Source organism: Lepidochelys kempii, chromosome 17 (assembly GCF_965140285.1).
Source record: "Lepidochelys kempii isolate rLepKem1 chromosome 17, rLepKem1.hap1, whole genome shotgun sequence".
In the NCBI taxonomy this organism is placed as follows: Eukaryota; Metazoa; Chordata; order Testudines; family Cheloniidae; genus Lepidochelys; species Lepidochelys kempii.
In genome coordinates this window covers 17,739,156-17,764,085 of record NC_136396.1, presented here as the reverse complement: position 1 = coordinate 17,764,085, position 24,930 = coordinate 17,739,156, and the positions used below count along the sequence as shown (strand labels likewise).

The 24,930-nt window shown below is 42.3% G+C and overlaps 1 protein-coding gene across 8 annotated transcripts in view; it reads right to left on the bottom strand.

The window, feature by feature from the left end:
- CAMKK1 (calcium/calmodulin dependent protein kinase kinase 1) overlaps positions 1–24,930 on the bottom strand; it is a 196,134-nt gene that overhangs the window by 64,612 nt on the left and 106,592 nt on the right. For all 8 annotated transcript variants that reach the window (XM_073315804.2, XM_073315803.2, XM_073315808.2 and 5 more), the window contains 5 exons: positions 22,947–22,994; positions 20,123–20,176; positions 6,005–6,056; positions 3,698–3,831; positions 1,886–1,922 (listed from right to left, as the gene is read on the bottom strand). In XM_073315804.2, the coding sequence (XP_073171905.1) occupies positions 1,886–1,922; positions 3,698–3,831; positions 6,005–6,056; positions 20,123–20,176; positions 22,947–22,994 (325 nt within the window). The remainder of the gene's footprint in view (positions 1–1,885; positions 1,923–3,697; positions 3,832–6,004; positions 6,057–20,122; positions 20,177–22,946; positions 22,995–24,930) is intronic.

Below are 24,930 nucleotides of genomic sequence, written 5' to 3'. Positions count from 1 at the left end.
AGACAGACTAACACGGCTGTTACTCTTAAATCTGTTTACAGCAAACACCTATTTGCTACCATACAGCAGTGATATTCAAACAGCTCAAGGTGCAACTATAACATGCTGCAATATACTAAGGCCAATTCGTCTTTCTTTGCAGGTTTAGGAACAAGCTGCTTTTGGCAGCATTTCATAATTCTACCATTTCCTCTATCTCAGCTTCTCAGTTTTCTTAGCCCTGCTTTCTTAGCACCAAGCTCTGCATGGTGTACATGGATGCAAGAAATCCTACTTCTAAACTAAACTATAAACAAGCCAATGTGCTTAAGTCTCAGTAGCTCACTCTGTCCTGCACCTTCTCTTGTTTTCTTTTGTACTTGATTGTCTACAGTACATTTTAGAAGGAAAGCCTGCCTGGGATTTCTAATCATCCTGCTGGGAATTGCTATCAATGGTGACACCATGCAGCTGAAAGCCTAATGTCAGACAGCCTGAGCTCGAGAGGTGTTGAGCATTTACCACGTCCTCTGACTTCAACAGGAATTACAGATACACAGCCAGATTCTCAGCTTTGCCAAGCTTATTCTTTGTAAAGCAGAGAGGGGTGGTTACAGCTCCCTGATTCTCTGCAGGTCCTTGTCCCAGGTTAGAGCAGCCTAGTAGCTGCTCTGAGTTCCCTGAGCATTACAAAGGAAGCAGTGTGTGGATGAAAATCAGCCCCACTCAGGATCAGACCTACATCTTCAGACAGCATCACTGAGACATGCAGATGGAACGGTAAGGCTTGCACACCTTGCAGGGTGCTGCTACACCTTGGCTTGGTTTTAATGGCACATGAAAAAATTGCTTTTCACAATGTTCTCAGATGTACCTACTAGTACCAATGAAGTGTCCCTTACTGTCCCACTCGAGTACTCCTGGCCCAGTCTATGAACCCTTTGATCACACTACTGAGCTACTGCTCACATAAGCTATTCCAGGGGTTAAAGAGAGGGTGACACTGGAGATAGTTATGCAGGTGGTTATGCCCTTAGTTTGCTCACCCATTCGCTGATGACCATTCACTGCTCAGACTCAGTGGGTCTACTCATGTGAGTAACTGCTCTCCAGTATGAGTAAGGGGTTGACACTATCATTACTGCTATCACCGTGACTGTGACCCAGCAGCACATCTTTTTCCTCTGCTGCTTTTTGAATTGCACTGACTTTCGTGCAACCAAAAGGAATCTAACACACAGGCCCCTCCCAACTGCCACATCTTTGATGTCTCTCAACCAACAGTGTGGGCTTCGGCTGAATCTGCTCTTGAAAGGGAAACTGGCCTTTCAAAGGAAAGCAGCTTCATTTCCCCACCCCCACCCCGCCCACTTTTTTAATAGATTCAGAGCTAGGCAGATCCCCCTTTCCAGGCAGCTGCAAAAGCCTCCTTTATTATTTCATGAAGCATATCCTTGTAGATACTGTGGCTGACTCTTCACAGGAGTGTTAGGGGAGACAGGACAGAAGGGAATTCCCCCCACTCCTTGTGCGCATGCATGAGGTAGACATGATCTCAGTCTTTGCACGTCACACTAGACTCCCCAGAGAGAAGAGGTGCCATCCACTTCTCCCACCCTTCTACTCTGGCTGGATGAATTAGAGCCAGGGTGAGTGTGTGCAGGAAGCACAAACGATACCCGTTCAGTGTCAGTGGATGCAGCAGCTCTTGCTCTGTGCAGCTCTCCTAAGATGCAAGGCCTCCTGAACCTGACCCCTTAGGAGACTTTAACGTTTCATAGGTACCAACTCTATCTGCTGTGGTCTGTATAAGTCTCCTAGTTATGATCTCTCCTGGAAATGTACATTAAATGCCTCAGTGAGAATAAGCAAGTATGGCTCTATTAACATACAGGGAGGTACATACCCATGTACAGATTGTCCTCTGCAGAATCATCCAGTACCTAAAATGGATATCACAGAGGCAAGGGAAGGGAAACAGAGAGGGAGACATCTTTAATCCAATAATACTCTATAATTACCCATATTTCATGTTGTGCTGGAGGGTGTTAAACTCACAGGGCACCTGGATTTGAAATTTAATGGAGTAATATGCGATTCGTGACTTTAAATATACATCTATCTCCCCTGCCTCTATCTTGCATTTGCGTGCGCGCACACACTTCTTACCAGTTTTTAGTAGGGATAGACTCAAGCATCCCTAAACCTGGGAAATTTAGCTACAGATCTGCACATTGCAATCTGACCTCTTTCTGATGCTCTGCAGACTAGACTTAAAATAACAAGACTTGCACCCTTGAACTATGGTAAGAACAATCACTGTACACACCAAGGGCCCTGCTCATGCATGACATACAGTCACATAAGCCTGATTATCAGACAAAGTGTATGCAAGAAAGGCTGCTATGCATCTGTCTCCATGTAACCTACATGCAAAAATCAGGCTGGTCTTACAGTCTAAGGAAAGGATATCATGCTAGCATGCTAGGAAGTTTCTCAGTTTGGGTCCTGACCTCCTGGACTGTCAGCAGCTGGGACTATCACCCTGTCGCAATCTCGTCTGTCCACCTATGCACATTATTTACTAGCTCAGAAAGGAGTTGCAGCCAGACTTCTCTAAATGCAGTGTGGGGCCACTGGAGGGGCAAGAATAGGTCTCACTGGGCATGTGCTGCAATGTCTTGACACCAACAGAGCTAAGCAGTGGCCCTGCATAAGTGTCATCACACTGGATTCAGGGTTCACCAAACTTTGCAGCTAAACCTTGACTTGAACCCAAATATCTCTGTGGATGCCCATCTTTTACACTGAGTAGGCACTGATATTCACTGGTATATTTCCCTTCTTACCACATTGCCAGGATCAGAATGGGCATACAGGAGTTGTTATGGGGTCAGAGATCCTATTCAAAGACTCCAGTGCCACAGAGCAACTGCTAGCAGTTAGAAACTCACTGCACTGAGGAGGTTTTTGAAGGATAGAGAGAAATTTTCTTTAGTTTATTCTGGAAAATCTGGGGAACTAAAGAAAACAAATTCCATGCACTCTTATGCCTGCTAGAGACAGTACATACAAATGAAGATGCTATTTGCCCATGTCAGACAAATATTGATTAACAGGGCACTAAGGTCCATCACCACATAGGCACTCTCTCTCTCCCCCGGCCCCCTGCCACACACACGCATAGGGCTTGTCTACATACAGCATCCATCAGTCCATCAGTTAAACTGATTTAGTTAAACTGGAGCAAAAGGCTGAGATGACACTAATTTTGGTTTAAACTAGGTCTATTTTGGATAGCTTATGTTGATTAGGCACAGGTTTAAGCTAAACCAAAGTAAGCTAGTCTTAGACTGAATAAAAGAATGACTACACAGGAGCCTGCACTAGTTTCGTTAAACCAGTGCAAGTTTGTGTGTAGGCAAGGCTTACCTTTTCTTTCTCTCGCTCTAAAACACACAGTTGCTTAAGGAGCTTCTACTTATCAACTTTGACCTTGATCAAGCAAGCCCTCCACATGCACAGCCCCATTGTGTGGAGTGTGGCCAGAATCAGGTCCTTAATTTATAAACATAGGTTGCCATTTTCAAAGCCATCTAGGGGATTTTGCTTCCTGATCCCCATTAACTTAAAAAAACCAAACTTGAATGTAGCCATCTGCACAGTCTGACCTGAATAACAGCACCTCTTCCCTCCCAACCCGCTTTGGCATACACACCTCGATTAGCTTCACAATGTTGACATGATCCAGTTTCTTTAAGATGGCTATTTCTTGATAAACTCTATCCAGCGGTGCCATTGATTTTGGCTGCCCATCAGAAGTTGCTCTGGATCCTCTAGGGGGAGGTCGACCTGCAACAGCAACAACAAAAACTGGGCTTTACCCCTGCTTGGCAGCACATGATACATCACAGTGAATGGCTGTATAACATGGGGGCTTTGACTGGGTGCAGGACCTAAAAATATATGACCAGCCAGACACAGATGTAAGAGCGCAAGGGTTGAATGACCTCACAGAGATGACACACTGACCTACTGAACGTTCTCCGCATGAGTCAATGCCTGACTTTTATTTTCTCGTATAAAGTCAACTTGAAATTTAGTGCCAGTGAAAAGACTCAGATTGACTGTTCTGGGGATTGGAAATCAGTCAGCCACAGAACAGGTACAACATGGGCATCGGCACTGCCCCATCAACGTTCCTACATTCTGCTCTGAAAGGACATCCAGCAGGTCCCAAGCTTGGCTGGGTCAACTCATCCCATTATCTTTCTAAGGCAGATGAATTGAGCTCTGTGTGCTTCACTGTGTGTAGGTGAAGCCTTAAAACTAAAATTCTTCATGAACATTAAGGAGACGATGGGATGTTTTCATAGAGGGATTTGCCACAATTTATCTGCCCCCAACTACTGTGATACTTAGTTGATGCTTTCCACCCCAGAGACAGCTGCACTCTCTCTCATTTGTAAATAGGTTTAGGATCGTTCAGGATAAATGCATTATTCTATTATAATCACGATCCCATCGAAAAAAATCATACCACAAGCTATGATGCAGATAAGTAGTTAGGCAGAAGGCAATGCTCATGCTAGTCTGGTTTTTCTATTGTTACAGAAAGTTCCAATTTCCATGTCCTGTTCTATTTCCAAAACAATTACAAAGACCTGGCAAGTGAAGCCATCCACCAATAAAAGAGCTTTAAGATGCAATCATTAGGCCTCTCACTAGTTTGAATGAATTATTGCAAGAGAAACTGCCAAATTACTCAAAAGGAAAATGTGGTTCTTGATGATCAAATTTCACAAGGGTACATGGCACTTTGCAATGAGCCTGATCATAGAAGGAATTGAGAGTGCTTAGCAGATAGTAGGATCAAGCCCAACGTTTTCAAAAGATTAAATTTAAAACATGTCATTTCACATGAAGGAATGAATAAAAGCCTAAGTTTCCAGAGCAAGAAGACAAGCCAGGCAGGATACTGCTTGTATTGATGTGTTAGGCAAAAGGTCTCATTATAAGAAACTACTTGAGCTAGTGGAATGGACCAGCAGAGAAAGGACAAGCCGTTAGTCAGCAAGTTTTTCTCCTCAAGGTTTGATTCTTAGATTTTAGGTTGCCTGAATTACAGCAAGAAAAACAAACTAGAAAAACAGATAAACCCAACGTGGGTTACAACCCAGGCCAGTGTGCAGAACCCTTTTCCATTCACAAGGCCAGAGTTTCAAAAGTGCTCAGCACACTGTGTGAAAATCTGGCCATCGGTGTCAGAATCGGAACTGCCAGTTGTTGAGATCTAGTGAAAATCTGGCTCCAACTATGGATACTGAACACTTGACAATCTGGTCCCAAGGCTAGAATTTTCAGAAGGGCTCAGTGTCCACAGTCAGGGCCAGGTTTTCAAAAGCGCTCAGCACGTTGGGTGCCACGTGCTTTTGAAAATCTAGCCCTAGGTGACTTGCACACTCTTTGAGAACCTTTCTGAGCCTTTAGTCTCCACCTCCACATTCTGTGCTGGACCACTGAGGGACACTCAAGAAGGAGAGTTAACTTCCTGATGGCTGGGAAACAAGCAGGGGTGGCTCTGGATCACATCACAAATTCAAAATGGCTTCTCCTTACAGGTTGAGTATAGTGTCTTGTTTTTGTGCACGCAAAAGAGTTGTGCCTGAAAACGTATTCAGATAATCTGCTGAAAGATACAGTAGAGGCACAACAAGAAAAGGGGCTTCTATATGCCACACAAGCATAGAGGCCAGTGTTTTACCATCAGGGAGCAAGACAGTCTGGGGACAGAGGGCACAAAGGAGCAGTGAGGTGGGGAATTGTGTTTTGGATGATAGCTTGTGTCTGTCCTTATTATAGATGATCCAGTATGCCTATCCTCACAAACCACCCAAGCAGCTTTGAAATCTGTATGCCTTACTCAGGCAAAATTCCAGTGAAGTCACTGGAAATTTTGCCTGAGAGAGGATAGCTGGTAAGGCCTGCAGGGTTTGTCTGTAACCTTTAAAAGCATGACACCTACGTGGAAATCCATACTGTTTCAGTAGCTTCTTTTTGGAGAGGACTTTCATAGCCTGAGGGAAGAAAAAAAAAAGTGTTAAAACAGAGCAAAGCTGGGAGTTACACTCACTCTATCTTTGCAATATCACTCATCACTCTATCTTTGCAATTCAGTTCATCTACTGGTCTGGGACTCCAGTTTTCAGACCTTTATCCAAGGGAGAGAGAGATTAATTAGTGACAGACACCTTCAAAATATTTAAGATCTAAGAAAGAATGAATTATTTTCCTTTAGGTACATAAAAAGGCCAATTTTACCCATTTTTTTACAAAGCAAAAATAAATCTGATTAATTTATCTTAATCAGATAAGTAACAAGGGGGCCCGATTTTCAGTTACTCTGTGTGACACAGAGACCCCTTGGTAAACAGTCTCCTGCTCTTTGCAAACATCTCTCATCTCATACACGAGAAACTCACTACAACACACATGCTGTGTAGGATATTCATCCCTAAAAAGTAACATGTAAGGTAACTACAGAAAGCTCATAACTTGTCACAATTCATAATCACTGAGAGACATATGTGCAGGTGATATTTACAGAATAATGTATTTATACTGAAAATTTGCTTTATGGATTGGGAGTAGAAATTAGTCATCAGGAGATAATATGTCTCAGTGATGGCCCATTAGGGCAAAGGGGAGTTGTCACCCTGCCCTGTTTGGCTGGTGATGCCAGCAAGGCTCAATTGTTTAGCCTTGTGTAATACAACGACTTGTCACAGGAAACCATCAGAGGCAATGACAAACAATCAGAACTACTTAAAGATAAAAAAAGACACTTTATAACAAGACAAATAAATTGGTTAGTCTCTAAGGTGCCACAAGTACTCCTTTTCTTTTTGCGAATACAGACCAACACGGCTGCTACTCTGAAACATATAACAAGACACGTGTTTGTCCTATCTGTGAATAGACACCAAAGGCTGTTTTCAGTATAGCACAGAGGAGAAAGAAGCACTCTGCATCCATTCACTGAGGAAAACCTTCGTGGAGTGGGGATTCTTGAGATCCTGACTCCAGCCAACTCTGCAACAGACTGAACTTTGAGGGAAAAAATCTAATTCATTGGACAGTAACTCTTGATAAGTAGAGAACCAGGTTCGTATTTTATGTGTTTGTTTTGTGTTGTGGCCATTTGTTTCCACCACTCTCTCTCATTTCCAGTTAAATCTTTATTCTTTCTTAATTAACCCTACTTTGGTTTTATTATAAATGCCCATAAATTCTGTGTGTCTTACAGAAGTGCTGGCTTCAGGTAAAACTGGGTACACAGCTCCTTTGGGGGCAGAAGATCTGGAATTCCTGTGAGTAGCCAATGTCAGGGGCTGGATATCACCAGGGAACAATTCAGAGGGACTCAGAGCCTGGGTGCATCTATTATTAAACTGCCAGGCAAAGTTAGGGCAGGTGTAGTCCACAGGAGAGTGCTTGAAGGGCTGGTGGTATCAGGGAGCTGACACCCAGTTACCACTAGAAAGACTCCCTCTTGCTGGATGAATGGGGTAACAAGGTGGCTCACAGTCCTGGGTAGCCCAAGAGCTGTCACATTCTGTTCCTGTGCTTTGAGCAGGGACTGAGGAGGGAAGCTACCTTTTTGCTCCCCATATTCTGGGGCCTACTCAGCCACTGGGGCAAGTGAGAGCAACCTTAGAGTACTTTCACTAACGCTTGGCTTCCTACAGCTGCCACTGACTCTGGGAAACCAAATAACTGGGATGTACTCTGGCCACACCTGTGTATATTTGCCCTCACCCTATGCCAGGAGCTGGGAGCAAGAACAGCACAGAGCCCTTTGGCTGGGGAAGCCCTTTGCACAGGCAGTATTCTCACAAGGCCATTTCTGCCCCCTTTACGCTGCCATAGTTGCATAAAGGGATCTTAGTGTAACTGAGAATCAGGCCCAAGATCTCCAGGTTAGATATTTCCAGGATTCCTGTCACTGTGGTATCACAGATTGAGGGGCACAGCGATCTGTGGGGTAGCATAGGAATTGCAGGGTACAATGGATAAGAGAACACAAAAGGAAGCATAGATTTAAATAAGCTAGCCACTTGGTGACACTCTTCCATCCCTCTACATTCTCATATTCCAGTATCATACAGTTGTTTGGAACCAATACGTAGTTGATGTGAGATGGTGGACATCAGAGTAATTTTTCTGCCGTCCAAATGGCATTAGGCATGATGGCAAAAGACAACCTGAATATAATAAATCAAATCTCTGAGACTCCATGCATACTGCCGTGTTAAATAACCTTCTCGCAGCCACTCCAATGATCCCTGAAGACTTCACAGATAAATATTTCATGAGAAACCAGCTCATATGACCATCTGCTCAGGGAAATATCCTGCACTAGTGAGGCTTTTTCAGAATGAGTAGTTTACTTCTATTAATCAAACCTCCATATCTGTAATCCACAGTGGAGTAACCCCAGTGAAATATAATCACCCAGGGGCTCAATGCAAGGAGACTTTATTACACATTACCTCATACTAGTTATCTCTGCTGGTGAGGATACAGCTACCAACCAGAAACCCCATCCATCCTTTCAGTGTCTCTTATACAGTTTAAGGGCCAGATTCAGATCTCATTTATATCAGTGGATAGCTGGACTAACTCCAATGAAATCTGAATTTATGCTGGTGTAACTGAGCAGAGACTCTGGCCCTCAATTCCATTTCATAACTACAATGGCACACATTGAAAATAGTAGTATCAGGAGATGGAGACAAGACAGTTCTAGTCATTCACCTACACATTGCCCTGTCTAATCTTGGTTCCAACTGGTTGGCTGAATTATTCTGTGGTCTGTGTGAAATGAAAAGGAGTACTTGTGGCACCTTAGAGACTAACCAATTTATTTGAGCATGAGCTTTCGTGAGCTACAGCTTCACGAAAGCTTATGCTCAAATAAATTGGTTAGTCTCTTAAGGTGCCACAAGTACTCCTTTTCTTTTTGCGAATACAGACTAACACGGCTGTTACTCTGAAACCTGTGTGAAATGAGTTTCTGATGTCCACAATCCAAAAACCACCTCCACAATCCGCACTTTGAAAGAAGGCCCAGGACAGGAGGGTTCTCAGTGTATTATAAACACACTCCACTTTTATTTCTCCCCCCTGCACCCAAATAACAGTGACAAGCAATCTTAAATCAATGAGTTTTAGGTGCCTAGATGCTTTTGAAGATTTCACTGGGCACATAAATACCTTTAAGGATCCAGCCCTAAGTGACTTGCCCATGAACACACGAAGTCTGTGGCAGAGCAAGGAACTAAACCTGAGTCTTCCAAGTCCGAGGGTAGTGTCCTAATCACTGTACCATCCTTCCTCCCTGTCATAGGATTAAGGATACAGCAACTTTTAGATGCCAGTAAAGCAGTGCTCTCACATTCAATGGGGGAAGCAAGTAGTAGTAACCCAGTCATCTCAACTGTTCATAACTCACCTGAAAGGAACTACATGGCCACTGTACGGATACTGTAATGTAGTTAAGGTTGTATGAGGCCTATAAAAAAACAAAACAGGAGTACTTGTGGCACCTTAGAAACTAACAAATTTATTAGAGCATAAGCTTTTGTGGGCTACAGCTCACTTCGTTGGATACACTGAATGGAACATATAGTAAGAAGATATATATATACACACACACACACACACACACACACAGAGAAGGTGGAATTTGCCATACAAACTGTAAGAGGCTAATTAATTAAGATGAGCTATTATCTTTATTCAAGTGACACCATCATAGGACCTAATCACATTAGCCACGCCATCAGGGGCTCGTTCACCTGCACATCTACCAATGTGATATATGCCATCATGTGCCAGCAGTGCCCCTCTGCCATGTACATTGGCCAAACCAGACAGTCTCTACGCAAAAGAATAAATGGACACAAATCTGATATCAGGAATCATAACGCTCAAAAACTGGTAGGAGAACACTTCAACCTCTCTGGCCACTCAGTAAAAGACTTTAGGGTGGCAATTCTGCAACAGAAAAACTTCAAAAACAGACTCCAAGGAGAAACTGCTGAGCTGCAATTAATATGCAAACTAGATACCATTAACTTGGGCTTGAATAGAGACTGGGAGTGGCTGGGTCATTACACATGTTGAATCTATTTCCCCATGTTAAGTATCCTCACACCTTCTTGTCAGCTGTCTAAATGGGCCATCTTGATTATCACTACAAAAGTGTTTTTTTCTTTCCTGCTGATTATAGCTCATCTTAATTAATTAGACTCTTACAGTTTGTATGAAGAAAAGGAGGACTTGTGGCACCTTAGAGACTAACCAATTTATTTGAGCATGAGCTTTCGTGAGCTACAGCTCACTTCATCGGCTGCATACTGTAGAAACTGCAGAAGACATTATATACACAGAGACCATGAAACAATACCTCCTCCCACCCCACTCTCCTGCTGGTAATAGCTGATCTAAAGTGATCATCAAGTTGGGCCATTTCCAGCACAAATCCAGGTTTTCTCACCAACCTGGATTTGTGCTGGAAATGGCCCAACTTGATGATCACTTTAGATCAGCTATTACCAGCAGGACAGTGGGGTGGGAGGAGGTATTGTTTCATGATCTCTGTGTGTATATATAATGTCTGCTGTAGTTTCCACAGTATGCATCCGATGAAGTGAGCTGTAGCTCACGAAAGATTATGCTCTAATAAATTGGTTAGTCTCTAAGGTGCCACAAGTACTCCTTTTCTTTTTGCGAATACAGACTAACACGGCTGTTACTCTGAAACAGTTTGTATGGCAAATTCCACCTTCTCTGTATGTATATATATATCTTCTTACTATATGTTCCATTCAATGCATCCGATGAAGTGGGCTGTAGCCCATGAAAGCTTATGCTCTAATAAATTTGTTAGTCTCTAAGGTGCCACAAGTCCTCCTGTTGTTTTTTTTTGCGGATACAAACTAACATGTCTGCTACTCTGAAACCTGTGAAGCCTATGACAGCATTCGGACTTGCTTCCTATATTGCAGCTGTGGCTACACCAGCTTTTTGTCGACTGGTGACTCCCCAACCCTTGGGAACTCCCCATCTGCAGAACTCTGGTTGCTTTCTAGCCCCTTTGTGCCATCAGAGCAGTGCAAAGAGGTTGGATCATAATCCATCCCACTGTTTTCTAAATCCTCATGTGGGATGAACAGCAAAGTTTCTTACGGAACAAGCAGGAGTCATTTAATTACCACAAAGAATAGAGGCATGAATAAACAGTATCAAAGTCCAGTTTTCACTACAGTGAAAGTTGGAGAGGCAAATCCTAGCTGTGCATAACAGCAGAGATACAATGGGGATTTAGCAAGTCTCTCTTCCTTCCAGGCTCAAGCAGAGCTGTCACCAAGGCAATGCATTCGTGAAACAACCAACCCATTTCCGCTCTCAAGCAAAGCTAATTATCCAAACAATGCCTTTCAGACACAGAATTCTCTCAGAATCTTGTGGGTGGATTTTTCCTTAGTACTGACAAGTGCCTCAATAGCTTCTTCAAAAACAAATGGTGCAGGTAGTTTTCTCTATCTATGCCCCTGCGCCCAATTCCTGCCGCTTTCTGATTTCATGAGAATGTGGTTCATGGCGTGTGTTCTTGGGAGGCAGCATGGGGATCATGTTACAATTTCTCTGATTAATGGAAACCTCTGTACAATATTTAAGCCTACTACTTTCTTCATAGCATTACTGCAGTCCGAGTATATTGAGGAGCATAATCAAAAGGGCTAAACTGCTTTAGGGGAATAACCCAACAAAAGAGGATTTTGGTATCTTTGAGATGAAAGGTTAAAGATCAGGAGGAGTTCTGTAACTCAGAAGTTCTGGTGATCTGATCTGATGCCGACTCTATAGCTCAGATCCTGCTTTCAGTAAAGCCAGTAACAAAATTTCCATTATTTCAGATGGGGGCAATAAGCAGCATTGGGCCTTGTAACTGGACTTGCCACCTGCACATTGCAATGCATTGAGACAGCTGAGGACTTCAATTACTGTATACCCAAGCTCACTCTATAGAGGTTCAGCTGTATAGAAGATACATTGGATTGATGTTTGTCCAGCACTTTGGATATGGAAAGTGATACACATTCAAAGCATTATTATTATCAATAATCTTATACCATTGTTGGATTAAATGTCCCATTGGGAAAGCAGAAAAGAATCACTGTCTATTTCCAATAAGCCCCCCATCTATTCTTTACCCTTATCTCCCGTGTTTCAGAATGACATCCCAATGAAAAGGGACTACAAACCCTCTTTTGCTGAATAAGGGAAAGCCATTAGTGCCTGCATATCATGCTATTCAGATGCTGACAATAAATCTGTCATCACTAATCCCAAGCACTGTTTATCATATAATCATCTAAACAGTTTACATCCGATCATTCCATCCTTCTTAATCGCTGAACGAGTTGCATGCGTAACGTGTGACTGAGCGATGGCATCTATGTCCCTGGAACCTGGATCGCTATCCATCCCTCCCTATTTTTTGGTGTGATTTTTAATGGAGGATTTATGGCTGCATCTGGAAAGGTTTCATGACGAAACTCAATCGTTATCATCTCCATCAAGAAGCTGCAGGAAAAAAATGGAATGGGATAATTTTTGTCCAAAAGTGGAACGGCAATTGTCCTTCTCAATAACTTTGTGCTACAAGCTGTTTCAGAGCTTAAAAACGGGAAAAAGACATGGCCCGAGGCTTCTCAGGCTCAAATTTCATCAGCAAAATTACTCCAGACTAGACCTCCACAGGGACATATGTTGTTTCTGCTTTGTATTTTTTGCCTTTTAAGGTGCTTGGCCTTTTTTCTAATCACTGTTAATGCATCTACTGCAAATTATAACACTGAAATATTTACAGCTGTAAGGGTTCCTAGGCATAGTTTTGCAAACGCTGGTGTAATGGCTCCAACCAGAGCTTAGCAGCAGGGACTGAACTCAGATGACAGGTTTCAGAGTAGCAGCCGTGTTAGTCTGTATTCGCAAAAAGGAAAGGAGGACTTGTGGCACCTCAGAGACTAACCAATTTATTTGAGCATAAGCTTTTGTGAGCTACAGCTCACTTCATCGGATGCATAGATGAACTCAGATGGTAGAGGCCTGTGCTTTAGCAGGCTAAGCCCAACAAAGCCAATGGGATTCTTTCCATTTTTCTACCTTTCCTTTAATAGAAGGTCAAAATCAGAAAAAAATAAACTCCTGCTTGCACATGGGATGATCACTGATTTCTTACTAAAAAGGATAGGCCTAATTTGAGGCCTGATCCAAAATCCATTAACATAGTTATTCTTTCTACTGACTTTCACAAGAATTGAGTCAGGTTATTGGTGCTTAAAAGTTCTGCAGTAATCAACACAGAATGCACATTGTCCCGTTCTTCAGCAACTATCATGTAAAGGATCATACACTGCGATTTTGCACTGTGTAGGATTTTGTAACGTGAATAAAACACTGAGTCTTAAAAATAAGTTTTATCCTGTTTATAGGTATATACTTTTTTTTGCACAATCATTCTCTGTTTCCTTTAAACTAGGTGGCAACACTTCCTTGTACTGAAATAGAATGTGTGAGGTTCGGCTACATACCATATAGAATTCCAGGCCACTCAAATGCTAATTTTCTCCAATTATTTATTGTCACTTTTCAACATGAAGACAAAAAGAGAAATTGACAATGTTGGTTTTGGAAAACAAAGAATAAAAAAGCCCCCTCTCCCAATTGCCATGATCAGAATTGCTCCTGGTAATTGCCGGTGCTACACATTTGCATTAGATCTCCCCTTTGACCGCCTGACAACTCTTGTCAAAGTGTATTGGTGTAACACGGTTTCAGACAGCAGCGATAAGTGAAACAACATGCAATTTATCTTGGTATTAAAAGCTGCATGTCAGTCAAACACACAGGGAAATGTGAGGAGCAATGCAACCATTAGCTAATTACACAATTCTCTACCATTTCTCTTAAGCTTTTAAAAAAAATCTGTCAAATTACAGGGTATTTCAACACCTCGGGAAACTGGAAGCCTCCCCATCATAATTCGTAACACGGCAGAATACCGACACTGATGCCCACAGGATGATCAGCCAACAAAATTCCAGAGTTTTACACAGTAGTGAGGGAATGCCCCCTTTATGGCTGCACCACAAAAAAGAATGACGTGTGAAGGCAATGGAGTAAAAATCTAGCATTATTACTCTTCTGCTGCAGCAATCTGTCCTTGTCTTATAAAGTGTTGGGTCAATTGTGTAGCAAGCCCCTCCACCATGGGTTGTAAAATAACAGACATTCAATGCAGTCAGATATTTTTCTTTTTGCTATTGCCCGAGGCGTTGAAAAACCCAGGCCTCCCCCTGCCACTGTTTTGGTGTATCCTTTGATTTGAGCATTGGTCGCAGGGATGAAATTTAATAGTGCAAAGTGTAAACTTAGAGATTAACAATAAGAATTTTTGCTATAAGCTGGAGACTTATCAGTTGGAAGCAACAGTGGAGAAGAAAGACCATCACCTGGGTGTACTGTTGGATCACAGGATGACTGCGAGCCGCCAATGTGATGCAGCCGTGAAAAAGACTAAGGCAGTCCTAGGATGCAACAGATGCGGTATTTCCAGGTGAGATAGGGAAGTGTTATTACCATCATACAAGGCACTGGTGAGACCTCATCTGGAACACTGTGTGCAGTTCTGGTCTCCCATGTTTAAGAAAGATTAATTCAACTTGGAACAGGTACAGAGAAGGGCTACTAGGACGATCAGAGGAATGGAAAACCTATCTTATAAGAGGAGACTCAAAGAGCTTGGCTTGTTTAGCCCAACCAAAATAAGGCTGAGAGGAGATATGCTCTCTCTCTATAAATACGAGAGAGGGATAAATACCACGGAGGGAGAGGAGTTATTTAAGTTAACCGTCAATGTTGACACAAGAACAAATGGATATAAACTGGCCATCAACAAGTTTAGTTTTGAAATTAGATGAAGGTTTCTAACCATCAGAGGAGTCCAGTTCTGGAACAGACTTTCAAGGGGAGCAGTGCGGGCAAAACAGTTCATGGAGGATAGGTCCATCGATGGCTATTAGCCAAGATGGGCATGGATGGTGTCCCTAGCTTCTGTTTGCCAGAAGCTGGGAATGGGCGACAGAGGATGGATCACTTGGTGATTACCTGTTCTGTTCATTCTCTCTTGGGCACCTGGCATTGGCCACTGTAGGAAGACAGGACACTGGGCTAGATGGATCTTTGGTCCGACTCAGTATGGCCCTTCTTATGTTCTTAAGTAAAAACCTAACTGGCTTCAAGGCTGAGCTTGATAAGTTTTTGGAGGGGATAGTATGATGAGACTGCTTACAATGGTAGATAGCTGCTGTGAGACTGCAAGTAGAAAATATGCCCAGTGGCCAGTGAGGGGGTACTATATGGAGAGGGCTCTGAATTACGACAAAGAGTTCTTTGCTGGTGTCTAGCTGTTGGGTCTTGCCAAAATGCTCAGGTTCTAACTAATCGCCACATTTGGGGTCAGGAAGGAATTTCCCCCGGGTCAGATTGGCAGAGACCCTGGGTTGGGGTTTTTTTTTGCCTTCCTCTGCACCATGGGTTATTTGCAGGTCTAAACTAGTGCAAATGGTGGATTCTCTGTAACTTGAAGTCTTTAAATCATGATTTGAGGATTTCAGTAACTCAGTCAGAGGTTATGGGTCTATTACAGAAGTGGGTGGGAGAGGTTCTGTGGCCTGTAATGTGCAGGTGATCAGACAGAATGATCATAATGGTCCCTTCTGGCCTTAAAGTCTATTGGGGATTTGGAGGATGGATCATTGTGGACCTCTACTCCTTCTTTGCACAAAGTCTGAGTAAATGGGTTTTGTGTCTGAGGGTCTCTGCTGAGGTATCAGGGCTGAAATGGAATCTTCCTAGCAGTAGGTGGTACACTCTGGCTGCAGGTTTCAGAGTAGCAGCCGTGTTAGTCTGTATCCGCAAAAAGAACAGGAGGACTTGTGGCACCTTAGAGACTAACAAATTTATTTGAGCATAAGCTTTCGTGAGCTACAGCTCACTTCATCGGATGCGTTCGCCTCTGAAGGTTTGTCTAGTTTAGAAAAAGAAATTGAGTTTAAGTGGTGTTTAGCAAATGTGTTCACTCACCCGGACCTTTTCCCTAATGAAGACATGTTAGCACATTTTACCCTGAATTAGCTGTTCACCAGCTAAACCAAAACAAAAGGTGTTAACGTGCATCTAACACAAGTGCAATGATCACAATACCATTAGGGTTAGATAATCCCAACCTACATTTGACCTCTTTTCCTAATCTACACAATCCCCCAGGTCCACTGAACCAGCCCTCTGTGTAGCACTGAGCACACTCAGTAAATAAAGTCGTGCCCAGGAAATAAAATTAAAATTCCTGCATTAATGAATCTGAAATGTTTAGTGTTTTGCTTCCCTCCATGTTACAGAGACATCTTCAGGTAGAAGGGGGAGGAGGGGATTCACAGAAAGGACTGTATTAGCACGTCACTCGGTGCCGCATATAGAACAATGTCTTGTGCAATATGCAGTTTCCACCCAAATCAGCATAATAGGGCAGAGTTTGTTAGGAGGCCAGAACAGAAAGAGGAACTAACGGGAACAGCAAACATTTCAATTAACGGGCTGAGTCAGTTGGAAAGTGAATGGCATGGAAACAACTGCGATCCCATCCAGTTGGATAGATTCAGGGTGTCTTTTCCAGATTTTGCATCATTTCTTCCTTCTATCATTTCAATATATTTCCTATGCAGTTTCACACTAGCTGGAAATATGATCGGCTAGGATAATCTTGGATAATGATGTTAACAGTCATGCTAAAAAAGCTGTTAGCTCAATAGCAAAACTGCAAGTCAGGAAAAAAAATATTTGAGCAACAGGATGGCTATTTGTGAAAGTTCCTTCTTATTACCGTGAAAATGAGAAACCAATTTGGAGAGCTTATTCCTCATCCCTGTACCCTACTTGTGCTGGGGGCTTGAGTGGTCCATAGGCCTTGACTTGCCTCTCTGAATGGGGGCAAGTTTCACACACAGAATGCAAATCACTACAGTTGTAGGGACAGTCAGACTTCCAGGTATCTCCAGGTACTGGCACAGGCTATTCTGTTTTAGATAGATTCTTATGTCATGCTCATCACCAGAATATCGGAACACCTTCCAGAAGTGCAGTAAGCAATGTGACTAATAGCAGTTGCAGTCTGCTATTTATGAACTCTCCAATTTGACCCCTAAGGGGCAAATCCTCGTTTCAGGGTGAAATTCACTCTTGTGCAGAAGGCCATCAGAGGCCTATGCACCACTTAAGTACAACGTAAGCTCTCAAAACTGGATTTAAGTGGGACTTAAGTGGTCTGCACAGCCAAAGTACTTGGGGCCCTCCATGGAGAGTGAGTGGTGGGGAAGAACCGCTTCTTCCCAGACGATGAGCAGTGGAGGTGCTCTGTGGCTGCTACTCTAGCCTTGAAGCTTCCCCCACTCCATGGGGTGCGTGTTTCCCACACCACACTCAGACAAAGAAACTTCAGACCAGGAAGCCAGCCTTGTCTGGGGTTGCTCTATAGTATGGTGCTTCAGAATGTTGGCCAAGAAGCTGAGTGTGGATCTTCGATTTCAGAGAGATAGGGATGTGTTCAGATCCCAATCCTCACTAAAATTAGACTGAGGTTAGAATCATTAGAAGGGACCACAAGGGTCATCTAGTCTAACCCCCTGCCAAGATGCAGGATTTGTTGTGTCTAAACCATCCAAGACATATGGTTATCCAGTCTCCTTTTGAAAACCTCTAGTGAAGAAGCTTCCAGAACTTCCCAAGGCAGTCTGTTCCATTTTACTGCTCTTACAGATAGGAAGCTTTTCCTGAGATTTAATCTAAATCTGTTATGCTACAGTTTGAACCCATTGTCTCTTGTCCTCCCCTCTGTGGTAAAAGAGAACAACTTTCCTCCCTCTTTTTTGTGGCAACCTTTCAAGTATCTGAATACCACTAATATATCCCCCCTTAACATCCTCTTTTCCAACCTAAACATACCAGCTCCTTCAGCCTTTGCTTGTATGGCTTGCATTCCATCCCTTTGATCATCTTTGTCACTTGCCTCTGGATCCTTTGGAGTTTCTCTACATACTTTCTATACGTTGGTGACCAAAACTGGACACAGTACACTAGCTGAGGCCTAATCAGCACTGAGTAGAGCGGTACTATCATGTCCTGTGACTTAAACCTAAAATTGCATTTACTTTTTTTGTAACAGCATCGCATTGCTGACTCACGTTGAAGCTGATATACACCACAACTCCAAGATCCTTCTCAGCAGTGCTTCTGCCAAGCCAGTTTTCCCCCATTCTGTATCTGTGCCTTTGTTTTTTCTTCCCTAAGTGCAGCACCTTATGTTTGTCTTTGTTGAATGTCATTTTATTGTCTACAGCCCAGTTCTTTAATTTATCACGAACCCTCTGAATTTCAGCTCTGTCCTCCATAGCACTGGCAACATCCCCTAGTTTTGTGTCATCTGCAGACTTCATCAGTGTGCTCTCTAGTCCTACATCCAGGTCATTAATAAAGATGTTAAACACCACTGGAGCCGGAACAGATCCCTGTGGAATTCCACTTGAGACATTCCTCCAATCTGACATCATTCCATTAATAGTGACTTTTTGTTTGCAGTTGTTTAACCAATTATATGTCCACTTAATGATAGCTCTGTCAAGCCTGCATTTCTCCAGATTACTTATCAGAATGTCATGTGCTGAAGACCAGGTATATTATGTCCACTGCATTCCCCCTATCCACCAAATCAGTTACCCTGTCAAAGGTTTGGGTCCAAAGAAGGTTTATGTTTGGATTCGGACTTCTGCCTACAAAGTGGTAGAAATCGCTCAAGATCAGCTGTTCTCATGAGATTTCAGATACATCCAAATAAAAAAAAAGGACGGTGTTGTGGTTTTTGATCCAATCCAGAACAAAAACCACAAGGGTAGGTATAGGACTATGGAGTCAAATCCACCCCTCACTAGAAAATTTTGAAGGGGTTCAGATTAGAGATTCCAGGCTTACCCTATCTGTGGGTTTGACGTGACAGGTATTGGGCTTTTTTGATTTAACAGCTATTTAGACGCAGAAGTCTTAAACCTATGGCTTCAATTCAGGAAAGGACTTAAGTATGTGCTTATATGTGTCCCGAACTAAGGAAGCATTTTTGAGTCTATAAGCCCAAACCCTACAATTAGCTATACAACGGACTGATTGATTTTTACTTATTTGCAGGCCTTGCTACAGAGCCCTTCACCATAATATCTTGATTTTTCCATAGTCTTCATTATAATAATATCTACCTGTTATACAGCAATTTTCATCTGTAGATCTCAAAGCACTTTACAATGATGTAAGCATCATTACCCCCAGTTTACCAATGGGGAAACTGAGGCTTGACAAGGGGAAGTGACTTGCTCAAGATCACCTTGCAACCCTGTGGCAGAGCTCAGAATAAATCCGGGTCTCTTGAGCCCCACCCCAGCGCTCTATCCCCTAGGCAACACTCCCTACAGCTAAACATTGACTTGCTAATTGAATAGTATAACACGCAGTGCTGTCACAAAGAAACCACACAGTGCTGTGCTGGGTTGTATTGCTAGGGGTATCACATACAGGGCCCAACATTCTGTTATGAAATGTGCCTGTTCCTTCCAGGCAGATTTTTTAGAAGCACGGTAGATCTCTCATTTCAGGTGACCTCTTTCATATCTAGAAAATGTCAAGATAGCTCAGCAATAAGTTTGCCTGCCTATTTCTGAAACATATGTCCAACATCTCCACTCATTACACACCACTTCACACTAGGTTTTGCTCACATTACACTGCTCTGCATCACACACTGAAAAGTGTAGCCTCGTGCCCCATCAGGTTGATTTTCTACTCACAGGCCACGTGGCTCAGAAGGATTAAAAAAAAAAAAAAAAAGCAGGAGAGAGCTAGTTCTCTGGGATGTGAAAAAAGAATCAGAAATATCAACACCAGTCGGTAATATGGGGAGAGAAGCACTTACGTAATACTTGTCGTCACTCTCATTGTAGGCTAATTTCACAACACCATAGGAGCCCTATAAATAAACACAAATTACACAGTCAGTTCGGCTGCCTTGCTTTGTTTGCCAACTGCTCAAGGCTTATCGTGTTTGGCCTTGCAGTGAAAAATAAGAAGTACCCTCAACAGCCTTGAGCAAAAGCTCTACGTGATGCCAGATTCCATTATACAGTGCAGCTCCCATCCCTCTACGAAATGCAATTCAGATGGACCAGGACACATACAGGGGCAAAGGGAGTTTCTCTCCTCTTCATTGTTATGTTCAATGCCAGGGAAACTGTCCTTCCTCTCCTGGCAGCTATTTCATTTAGCCAATAATAATGGAGGCATAGAGCATTTCCTGAGGATTAATGACTGTCTGGAAGGAACTGCCTCAGGCCATTAACTCCAACCAGTTATTAATCCTCAGCAACGCCCTGAGCCAAGGTTATATTTTTATTACAAGTTGAACATTGGGGAAAATTTACTTTTTAAAAGTCTTTTTGTTTCTGTGTTAGTTTTTAAAATTCCCTTCATTCAACCCCTCTCAACTGGAAGCCTCCACCATTTTCATAGAGGACTTTCCATGCACTGGGAATTTATAAGAAATTAACACTTTGCAGGTCATATTTTCAGCTGATGTTAATTGGCACAGTTGTAATGAGTGTGTGTTGCCTGGTTAGTTGCAGTTGATGGAAAGGTCAATACTAGAACATGTGCAACATGACAGCTCCAGTAGGAGCTCAAAGTAAAACCACTGAAATTTCGTCTAGTTTTCTGTCAACTTCATACATTTTACACGGCCAAGATTTTAAACCATAACTAGATTCCTCCTCCAACAGTTGCCCATTGAATACATGTATAAGAACTATATTAAGGGTGTGATCCAACTCCCACTGAAATCAGTGGGAGCATTTCCATTGACTTAAGAGTTGGAATGAGACCGTAAATCTCATGAAGGGCTGGTGAGCAAAGCTTTGGGCCTGACCCAAAACCCACTGGAATTAATGGAAGTCTTTCCACTGACTTTACTGGACTATGGATCCGGCCCACTGTGAACTCTTTAATGTGGCAGATTAGAAAGTAAAGGTGAAATTCACTCCTCTGCAGAAGGCCTGCACAAGCCCTGTCCACTACTTAAGTTCCACTAAAGCCACCAAAATAAGGTTTAAGTGGGTCTTAAGGAGTGCATAGGGCTTGGTGGGCCCTCTGCACAAGAGTGAGTTTCACTTCAAGGGCTCGATTGTGATACATTTACTCACCTTGAATAATAATATATTCTTCACTGACCTCCACAGATCTAATGGAAGAGTAAGGTACTACACAAGGAGAGTAAGCATATTGTAATATGGCCCTAATTAAAGAAATACAATTTTTTAAAAATCAAGCATGGGGCTTTGCTAATTCATTCTGATAGATGTAGGCCCAAAGAGAATTCCCAGATCCCAACACCCTGGAACCATGGAAATGTCTGGAGCCAGATCTGAATTTGCAGCTGGTTCCTAACTCTACCATGGGCAAAACCAAAGACTCAGGTCCAAACACCTTCAGAATTGCATCTCTCTGAACTTCCTGGCCTGGACCGATATCTATTTTAATTTTTTAAGGTAAACTTCCACTAATGAATGTGCTGTGGTAAACTGCATATGTGTCATAAAGTCTTGGTGATATGAGAACTGCTTAGAGCGCTCTCTCTGATATCTGAGACCCCTGGGAGAATATCTGTGAATGAAAATTGTCAAGTCTGGAGATTAGCGCAATTGAGAATTAGCAAGAGTCTCCAATATCCTCTCCCTGTTTCTGCTCTCTGTGTGTACTATACCCTTACACAATTAATCTAGACAGGTACATTCAAAGCCTCGCAACAGAAACCACCCACTGCCCTTTCCCCCATTCCTGCATGCGTATGAAGGACAAAAAGAAGGCAGCAACTGTGGCTTCTTGTCACAGAAAACAGGTGCTAAAACTTGGAAATGAGCCACACATATGTTTTGATACACACAGTAATTACTGCCACCCCAGGGACTGGCTGCAGTGCAGAATCGCAGCATGCTTATGAAACACCTACTCTACTACAACCTGGTGCTTGCTAATCTGGATGCTTTAACTGACCCATACAGTCAGTTTGTAAGTAAGAAGAAATCTCTCTGAAGTGGTCAGAGTCTGTGAGCCCTAGAGAAGTTTGAGCTAATAACCTTTTTGGTGAAACTACCTGCTGAAGCAGGTGTAGTCACTTCCAAATGGAATACATAGATAGCAATAGCAAGTACAGCCTTTAGGGAACGATCATTTACTGATCCATCTGCAGACACATGGCATGAGTCCAGATGTGCGGGCGTCTGAACTGTTCACCAGTTCAGACCTTTAAATAACTTTCAGTGAATCTCTTCTGAAACATTCTGAGACTTTTAAATAAAGAATAGAATTAAATCAGCAATTTCTACATGGAAATAAAGATTTAACCAGTCCTGATGGCGAACAAGTGCCTACCTTTATCTTTCTTTTCTCATTGAATTAATTCATTAAAGGACCTTGGTGTTACCTTGGCAAGAAACACCCTGGAAGAGAGCCAGCTCAATACCTTCAGTTGGAAGGAAAATAAATTTAGACTTCAGAGAAAGTAGTTCAATGCTGATCTTGAGCAAAACTTGATAAGACAAATAAGAGGGAAGAAAAGGAAGGCTGAATATAGTCTTGGACTATATTGGTCTTCAGGGCAGGGATCGTGTCTTCATGTGGGTGTGCGTGTAGCACAAATGGGGCTGCTGGGTGCTACCGTAATAGAAACCTTAATTACAGTAACATACCTTGCCAATTTCACTTTGCAGCTTGTATTGGTTTAATTGCACACAGTCCTGCAGATCAAAAAAAGAAAAAAAATTGGGTATTAGTAAAAGGGAGTTACTGTGAACTTGAATCAGTACCAAGAGAAGAAAAGATCCTGAAGACAGAAGCATTAAGGCTTATTTAAGCCATTATATGTTAAGTTATAGTTACTGCATTTTTATGACAATAGAACAAAGTAATTATGGGTCAGATTCTGAGCTCAGTTACACAGGCGTAAATCTGGAGTAACTCCACTCACTTCAATAATGTTATTGGTATAAATCACAGCAGAATCTGGCCCTTTTATGTTTAAAATTTGGGGGGTTGTATCTACCCACTGCAGTTAAAAGGAACAGAATTCCAACATCCAGAATACACATTTTAAAAGAAACAAGCATTCAGGCATGCTCATTTAAAAGACTACCAAAAAGAATAATGAACTTTCAAATTGATCTGATATTTATTGGAATCAATTACCTGTAAACTGCATTAACCTCTATGTGTGAGTTAGCAAGGAGTGAAATTCCACTAAGTTCAGATCGTGTAATTGCAATTAGGGTGGAATAAAAAAAACCCAGATTTGACAGAAGCCCACCCAACTGAGTTCATTACAACTGTCAAGGCAGGAGTACAACATGCTGCCTGTGTGGGACCTTTGATCTACGTGCCCTGGGCAGCTCCATGGGGATCTGCACTGTTTTATGAGTCATGTGCTCCATCCGATTACGAAAAGCTCACGAAAGCTTATGCTCAAATAAATTGGTTAGCCTCTAAGTTGCCACAAGTCCTCCTTTTCTTTGTGCTCCATCTAGGAAGCTAAAGGTGTTCTTTTAATGCTCCATTAAGGATAGGATGCAATTCACTGGAAACTTAAAATTCACAGTATTGTAAAGTGCACTGCTACTCTGAAAAGTAACTATATAACTATGGAAACTACTTATCCATCAGATCTGCTCCTGGTTTGCATCACAGTCAGATCTGTGACTTAAGTGACTACAATATGTTTGTGTCAGAGCGGTCTGCAAATTAAACATTAAATTTCACAAACAAAACAAATAAAAAATTCAAAGTGGTTTTCATTTTGCAAAGTTCAAAACAGACCCACCTATTTTTTGCTTTTTTGGAAAAATGTTTGTTTCCTCTACTGTTTTCACAATATTTGTTTTCATTTTTGTGTTTTCCTTCCTTTCTTCTCTCCCTCCTCCCTCCCAACCCTAAAGTTTGGGGAAAAAATGTGTTTGAAAAATTTCAGCCAGCTCTAATTCATTTTCCATGCCTATTACCCCGAATAATAAGACAAAGAGGCACTGAGCAGGATTCTATTCCATTTTGTACAGCAAAGGATTTGTTTATCACATTCCAATTATTTATAAAGGCACTTGATAATAGAATAGGATAATATCACAGCTCATAAAAGTAGCTAGCTCAGTTGCAAGAAGCACACCAGCTTTCTGTCTTTCTTTTACTGATGAATGTCAGCTATATTCTTTTGTCCTGAAACATCACAAAAAAAGATATGGGGCTGGATTCTGATATCCATTACATCAGTGTAAATCTGAAGTAACTCCACATTTACATTACCACTCCTCAACATGGAATGTGAGCACCATGCAAAACAGTACACTAGATGAGACATGCCTGGTAGTGGGTCTCTCTTGATCCCTCTGAAAGAGCAGGGTTATTTTTATCTGTTGTTGTGTGGGAAAACTGAGTGGATGAAGTGAGCTTTACATTTTGTCCTGAAGGTGGTAAGGTTAGTGGCTGTTCTATGATCCAGTGGCAGTGAATTCCACAGTCATGGATCAGCCTCTGTGAAAGCTCTATCACCTGCATATGAGTTTTACTCTTGAAGTGGACAGTTCCATTGTTCCTGAAGAACAGAACTTTTGTGGGAGGATGTGGTCCTGAAGTATGATAATGTCCCTTAGATCATCTGGACCCATCCCATCGAGGGCTTTGAATATA